Source organism: Hordeum vulgare, chromosome 1H (assembly GCF_904849725.1).
Source record: "Hordeum vulgare subsp. vulgare chromosome 1H, MorexV3_pseudomolecules_assembly, whole genome shotgun sequence".
NCBI classification, from domain to species: domain Eukaryota; kingdom Viridiplantae; phylum Streptophyta; class Magnoliopsida; order Poales; family Poaceae; genus Hordeum; species Hordeum vulgare.
The window spans coordinates 4,206,417-4,213,486 of NC_058518.1; the positions used below are offsets into that span (position 1 = coordinate 4,206,417).

At 44.8% G+C, this 7,070-nt stretch overlaps 2 protein-coding genes across 2 annotated transcripts; one reads left to right on the forward strand and one right to left on the reverse strand.

Annotated features, from left to right (window-relative positions):
- Positions 1–428: 428 nt before the first annotated feature.
- Positions 429–4,069, reverse strand: LOC123425039 (rust resistance kinase Lr10-like). The gene is made up of 3 exons (XM_045108739.1): positions 3,159–4,069; positions 1,954–1,977; positions 429–1,752 (listed from the first exon to the last, which is right to left on the reverse strand). Exons 1-3 carry the CDS (start codon positions 3,964–3,966, stop codon positions 680–682), a joined length of 1,905 nt encoding a protein of 634 aa, XP_044964674.1. The 5' UTR covers positions 3,967–4,069; the 3' UTR covers positions 429–679.
- Positions 4,070–4,431: 362 nt separating this feature from the next.
- Positions 4,432–7,070, forward strand: LOC123425136 (LEAF RUST 10 DISEASE-RESISTANCE LOCUS RECEPTOR-LIKE PROTEIN KINASE-like 2.4). The gene is made up of 3 exons (XM_045108847.1): positions 4,432–5,234; positions 5,616–5,797; positions 5,919–7,070. Exons 1-3 carry the CDS (start codon positions 4,471–4,473, stop codon positions 7,043–7,045), a joined length of 2,073 nt encoding a protein of 690 aa, XP_044964782.1. The 5' UTR covers positions 4,432–4,470; the 3' UTR covers positions 7,046–7,070.

Here is a 7,070-nt window from a genome sequence, read left to right on the forward strand (position 1 = left end):
CTCCGCCCACCGCCGCCGACGATGACGCCGGCCGCCGCCCACCACTTCTGCCGCCCCGTCCGCTCCCAACGGCAGCAAGCATGCGCCGGTCACCCAAACCCAGCAGCAGAAGCAACCGCAGCCGGCAGGGAGCAGTCACCGCAGCAGCAGTCCCCCCAATCCCAACGGCAGCAAGCAGCAGCTAGCCGAGCTTCGATTCCTCTCATATTCCAATAATATCAAGAGGTACATCACTCCTCTCCCTCCCACAGTTTCTGATTTACTAGTCTGTTATCATACTCAAATGATCGAAGCTCGAATTGAAAATGCTCAAATGGAATTCCGATTCAATGGTGGCATTTTACCTGATGTGCAAGTGAAAATGTGTGAATGTGGATCACATTCACTTTGTGCTGGGAAGGAAAAGTTCCGTCACTAACTGTCGGATGTGGACGGACTGCAATGCAGCGATAATTAAGGTAATCAGCAGAGTATCGAATTTTACACGAGCTATTCGCAACTTATGTAGAGATAAATATGGGAGTAGCTGTTAAAATACAAGTCCAACTACAAATCCTGTATTACAGTGGTAGTGACCGCTGACCAGTGATTATTCATACACCTCCAGATGCAGTGTTGGCAGAGTATATATACCAGTCCCTGAATGCTGACAGAGTATGGTAGTTCCTCCTCTGATTTATTACAGCACAGGTTCATTCTCATATGAGACGAAAGGCTTTGGTGGCATCTGCAGACTCTGCAGCCTCCCTGTTAGCATGTTAACCACCTTCGTCATCGACGGCCGGTTTCTCGGGTTCCACTGAATACACCACAGTGCCACCATCGCCAGCTGCCTCACCTTCTCTTTCTCTTCTTGAGTCGCTTCCAGAGTAAGCGCCAACTCCTCCCCATTGATCACTTTCTCGTAGATCCACTCCGGGAGGTAAACATCGTTCTGGCTCTCAACACTTGGGTCTGAGTTCCTCCTTCCGCTCACCATCTCTAACACCAGCATGCCGAAACTGAACACGTCCGACTTGTACGATACTCCCCCAAAGTTCCGGGAATATAGCTCTGGTGCAATGTAGCCCATTGTGCCTCTTGCTGCGGTTAAGGTGACGATGCTTTGGTCCCTCGCGCACAACTTGGCAAGGCCAAAGTCTGAGATCTTTGGGTTGAAGTTGTAGTCGAGCAGGATGTTGTGAGGCTTGATGTCAAAGTGGAGGATGCGCTGGTTGCACCCTTGATGCAGGTACTCCATTCCTCTGGCGATGCCTAAAGAAATATCTAGCAGCTTGTCTGGTACCAGAAGGTTCTGAAAAATGTTAGGGTCATTAGAGAATATGTATTTCTCCAGTGACTCGTTAGGCATGAATTCGTAAATAAGAGCCCGTCTCATTCCTTCGGAACAAAATCCCAGGAGGCGGACAATATTGGCATGGTGGATTAGTCCGATGGTTGCAACTTCGTTGATGAATACTTCTCCCTCTCCTGTAGAGTTCTCTAGCATCTTGACTGCCACAGGCACTCCATTTGGTAGCTTGCCTTTGTAGACACTTCCAAATCCTCTCTGCCCTACTTTTTCCTTAAACCGTCTTGCCATCTTCTTAACTTGAGAGAAAGTGTACCTCGTGGGTTTCGATGTTCCATATGTCTTGAGAAACATTTCAACCTTCAAATGTATCTCCGCGTTATATCTTGTCTTGAGTGAAAGATAAAGCACAGTGGCCACCGTTAACAAAAGAACAACAAATGCGGCCACCGATGACGTAGCTGAATAAACAAACAATATGACATCAGCATATTCCACTGGGAATTAAAAGCCCATACTTAGTTTTATGTGGATATTCAGATAAGAGCACGTCATGGTTCAGAGCAGCCAACAATAGGGATTTGCATAATACAAATTTTGAAATTAAAATGGTACAGGAACAATACAAATATAAATACGATAGAGTATAAATCAAGTAGTACCTGCGATGACTTTGATACGGGAACCTGCAGATACCAGAAAAGAGAATTAGACTCCAATGATGGTTTAGGAAATATAAATGACTTAATACTTCTTGATTTTTTTTGTAGAACTGTCAAATTGCTTTCGTTGTTGTCTACCGTTGGTGCCATACATTTCCCTAGCGGTGATACAATAGAGCTTTTAATGTTTGATGATAAACAAAGAAACAGTAATCTTTCGGCCTTTTTGAAAGAGAAAATCTTTGTCACAACTGACCAACCATATTTCATTTTTGGAGAGCATATAGGAGAACCACATGTCTTCATATCTAGAAGAGAATGTCATGAACATACTGTGGTACTGGCCAAGCTTTACACTGAACTTAGACAATGACGTTACTCAAGATCCCATTACAAAAGGAAACACAGCCTACCAACTGTTCTATTTTTATGCGTGCTTTGGTTGTTGTGTTATGTTACAGAGGATGTGGTACCGGTTGAAGATTGTGCTGTCGATGGTTTTTTGCTGGTTTCCTTGCTTTCGGCTTGGCTCTGTAATGCGCTTCCTGGAAAACTTGGCAAGGGTTGGTTCTTGGATGGGTCGCTGACCTGAATGGCAGGCTTCATAGATAGAGCACTGGGGCTTGCTAGACATTATCCGGTTGGTAAAATGTTGACCTGAATGGAAGGTTTATTATATTTTTTATAAAAATGATAATTTGCACACTCATTTCTGTTTTCTTTTGTTGTTCAGAAGTATTATGCTTTAGGATTCTGTTTGTATTGAAATTGTGTTTGTGAATTTGTACCAAAGTATTGGACTGATATCTCCAAAGGATTAGTTGAGTGTTGTATAGATGAATAAATTTTATAAGGCGAGTGTTTAATAGATGAACAAAACATTATTTCTTTCCCCAATAATTTTTCAGACTTTTTATGAGTTCAGGTGCTTAGGTCACTGTGCTTGCTCAAGAAGGCTACTTAAATAATTTGTGGTGCTATTTTGAAAGGACAATAGTTGACAGAAATTCTCGTGGAGATTCAAACACCTGAAATTATAGAGTGAAATTTTAAGTCTATGATTAGTCAACTCTCTCCATTTAATACTTTCCTCTCTCTCCTTTTTTCCACTCACTCAATTCTAGTTTTAGACTTCAAAACTTCATTACAAATAAAACAGGATGATGCAATTAAACATGGTTCTAGAGAGTTAGAATTGATCATACCGCCAGGCATACAGAATTGTTCATTCCGTTCTGAGCTGAAAGCGCAGCGTCGCCCACTGCGCTCACATTGTCTGCAATCGTAATCTTCCCAACACACCTCGGTCTCAGCAGAACCGAGGAATGTTTCTGCTTGTTTCTTGAAGTACCCTGGGTCGAATAATGGACTGCAAGTCCAATACATGGGTATCAGATCGCCACGGACATTATCTGAGACTGTGATGACCTTGCAGTCCAACGGAAGAAGAGACATGTCTTCATAACCAGCCACCAAATAAAAGAAGTGGGTTGTGTTGCTAAGGCAGGAGACTGGGCCAACAATCCCATCGGCAGCACCAGGTGCGAACTCTCTTGAACAGTGCACCAGGGCTGTTGGAGAACTCCGGATGAAAAATCGGTCACTACTTGGCATCTCATCATTGAAAACATCAACTTGTGGAGATGATGAGTTTCTGGAGATGACGAGCTTCTGCTTGAGCACCAAACATGGGTCTACAAGCGGGATAATCTTCATTGAAGAACGCCTGTAATCTATGGCGCTAACATTGTATGGGCCAAGAACGGGGTGAAAAAGGATGGTGTCTTGACCAGAGCATGCTAACTTCCTGGTTGTTCTGTCACCACAACCACATGATGATGTATTGCTGGATTCAAGGCATAAAGGATACCTGATCTCTGGGCCGTGTTCGCTGCACTGGGATGGTGGGCAGTATTTGAAGAAATCTTTATCGTCCCATGCCGTTGCCAAGTAGATTCCGTGGTTGATCAGAGGCAGCAGCAGCAGCAGGGCTATGGCAAGTAATTTACGCATCTTTCCGTACAATTGTAACTGAGATGGAGAGGAAGAAGAAGAAGAAGTGGAGTGGACAATGCAAAAAGAAACAACACTTATTCCCCACCATCTATAGGTAAGCAGTCACAGTCATGCTCTACTGATGATGAGGATAGTGTTTAAATTGATAGTCCATGCCATGCTCTTGTGGATTTAATGTGATTGCAGACTTGGTTCAGCCTACTGTCCAGTCTATTGGCAGCTGTCACAGTGTGGAAAATCTCTGGAAACATTGATGGTACAGAAGACTCCAAGTCTTGGGTCGTCTTCTAGTCCTAGCTACACAATCGAGAGAATATCTTCCTCTTTTGAGCGTCATGTATATACCAATGAAGTCATAATCCATATCCCAATCACACCATTAATTGGTATATACAGCTGGATATGATCAACTAGTCGATGTCGATCCCTTGCCCCCCTTAGCACTCTTAACAGAACTAAACTAGGATATCAAATCCCTAGTGCATCTGTGAGAAAGCTTTCATGGGGAACCCCGGTGCATTTCATCGTTCTATTACCCTGCAATCCTTAACTGTCTTCTCCCTCGTTGCAGTTCTTGCAGCAGATCATGTCCAAGGACTAGACGATGGGTGCACACCTTTCTCCTGTGGGCATCTGCAAGACATACGACCTCCTTTTCGTCGGCGAGGTGATCCTGGTGAGTGTGGTGTTGAAGCATACGAGCTGGGTTGCACCAGTAGCAAGGCTACAATTCACATCAACACAGGAACATACTATGTGACTGCCATCAACTACACCGGTTCCTACTTCTGGGTCGTGGATCCCAACTTCAATACCAGTAGCAACTGCCCTCTTCCACAGAGGAATCACCTGGCCTATGGATACTTTGGCGAAATTGATTCAGTTTCACCACCTGGCCTTCGTTATTTGGTCACTCAAAGCTACTACAGAGCATGTTTTGCTAATTGTTCACGAGCAGTAGCGAAGAATAGTGCATACAAGCCCGTTGCTTGCCTGAGTGCCAAAAATTCACATGTTTATGTCTGGGTGTCTTATTACGGGTGTATGGTTGAAGATCTTGAGCCTTATTGTGGATGCCTGGCCAATATTCCATTTGGTAACGAGTATTCTCCTGATTGGCTACAGCTACAGAATGCAAGTTATGCAGATATCATACAAGTCATAAGTAAGGGGTTTACTGTCCAATTTCCTGTGGACACCACGGGGCCTTCTGCTTCTATGAAGTTAAGAAAAAACATCAATTTATGCCTCAACAATTCAATCAGGTGATCACCCTGTGGTTCAGTTTCCTCCCTAATTTAGTTTCTCTACTCTCTACTTTTATCAAGAATTAATGTCGGGCTATTAAGCCCATCTTTAGTAGAGCACCTACACACTCGTCATTAATTCATCTTGTACTTACACACTTAATGCTAATTGGTAGCAAAGGTCTGTTAATCAATTGCACTACTCCATCCATGTCGGGCACAGGTTAGATTATGTCAAATTTTAAAACAACCGTCCAGAATAGAACACATAGTCGAATTACATGGTGGCAAAGTCGAACACTGTTGTTGTTTGCAAATGGGATTGAATTAGTATGCAAATGGAATCCAAGAACCGTGCTCCGTTCTAAATCAATTTCTTTAAAATGATATGATCTGCAGCTACTTCAAGGAGCAATCATCTGGTGCAAGCATCGTGAACTGGACTCATGCTTTTTTCTGGAGTGAAGTGCACTTCTTAGAATGCGTGACTCAGTACTCCAACGATCACTACTACACAACACCGTTTGTTTTGGTTGTTGTGACCATATTATCGGTGATTGCTGTCCCCAAGTTCTTTTTCGGTACGTGAGAATTATATTCCTTTTAGTTTCAAAATTGAATTTACATGCTTTTAATCATCATGGACAAAATCTTGGACATAAGTATCTAGCTTACATCTGTATGTGTCGCCTTGTTGGGCAGTACTATGTAGGTTCTTGTTGGCACCCCTGGCTGTATGGATATTCCTAGCCTACAAGTACTGGAAAACAAGGATCATAATTGATGCAGTTGAGAAGTTCCTCAGGATTCAACAAATGATTGGCCCTACGAGGTATGCCTACACAGACATCGTTGCAATCTCAAGCCATTTCAGAGACAAATTGGGCCAAGGGGGCTACGGCACTGTGTACAAGGGCATGCTACTCCCAGGCGGTGTCCATGTCGCCGTCAAGATGCTAGAGGGCAACTCAAATTGCAATGGAGAAGATTTCATCAGCGAGGTCTCCACCATCGGCAGGATCCACCACGTCAACGTTGTGCGTTTGATGGGGTTCTGCTCGGAGGAAATGCAAAGGGCCTTAGTCTACGAGTACATGCCCAATGGTTCTCTGGACAAGTACATCTTCTCTACTGAGAAGAGCTTCTCATGGGACAAGCTCAACGAGATCGCTCTGGGCATTGCCAGGGGGATCAACTACTTACACCAGGGGTGCGACATGCAGATTCTACACTTTGACATTAAGCCGCACAACATCCTTCTCGACAACAATTTCGTCCCAAAGGTCGCAGATTTCGGGCTTGCCAAGCTGTACCCGAGGGGCGACAGTTTCGTTCCTTTGAGCGCCATGCGGGGAACCGTCGGCTACATAGCCCCCGAGATGATATCCCGGAGCTTCGGCGTCATATCCAGCAAGTCCGACGTGTACAGCTTCGGGATGCTGTTGCTGGAGATGGCCGGCGGGAGAAGGAACGCTGATCCAAACATGGGGTCCTCAAGCCAGGCGTACTATCCGTCATGGGTGTACGACCAGCTGACCCGGGAAGAAGCGGGCGAGATATCTCCAGTTGCTGCCGACATGCACGAGCTGGAGAAGAAGCTGTGTGTTGTCGGATTATGGTGTATTCAGATGAGGTCTCGTGATCGGCCAACGATGAGCGAGGTCATTGAGATCCTGGAGGCTGGGGTTGATGGCCTGCAGATGCCTTCGAGGCCGTTTTTCTGTGACGAAGGACACATCCATGTGGAGGACTCTTACCATTTCACTTCCGAGCTGACGGCGGTCTCGGAGGAGGAATTGAGTGTGGTGTCAGAGGAAAACGATGTGTGAGGTATAGATACAATATGTGGTATTA

Coding starts and splice junctions, on each gene's coding strand:
- LOC123425039 (XM_045108739.1), bottom strand. CDS start 3,966: ATGCGTAAATTACTTGCCATAGCCCTGCTGCTGCTGCTGCCTCTGATC. Junction 1,978..3,158: donor ACAATTCTGTATGCCTGGCG/GTATGATCAATT, acceptor TGGTATCTGCAG/GTTCCCGTATCAAAGTCATC. Junction 1,753..1,953: donor CCGTATCAAAGTCATCGCAG/GTACTACTTGAT, acceptor TTGTTTATTCAG/CTACGTCATCGGTGGCCGCA.
- LOC123425136 (XM_045108847.1), top strand. CDS start 4,471: ATGGGGAACCCCGGTGCATTTCATCGTTCTATTACCCTGCAATCCTTA. Junction 5,235..5,615: donor TGCCTCAACAATTCAATCAG/GTGATCACCCTG, acceptor TATGATCTGCAG/CTACTTCAAGGAGCAATCAT. Junction 5,798..5,918: donor TGTCCCCAAGTTCTTTTTCG/GTACGTGAGAAT, acceptor CTTGTTGGGCAG/TACTATGTAGGTTCTTGTTG.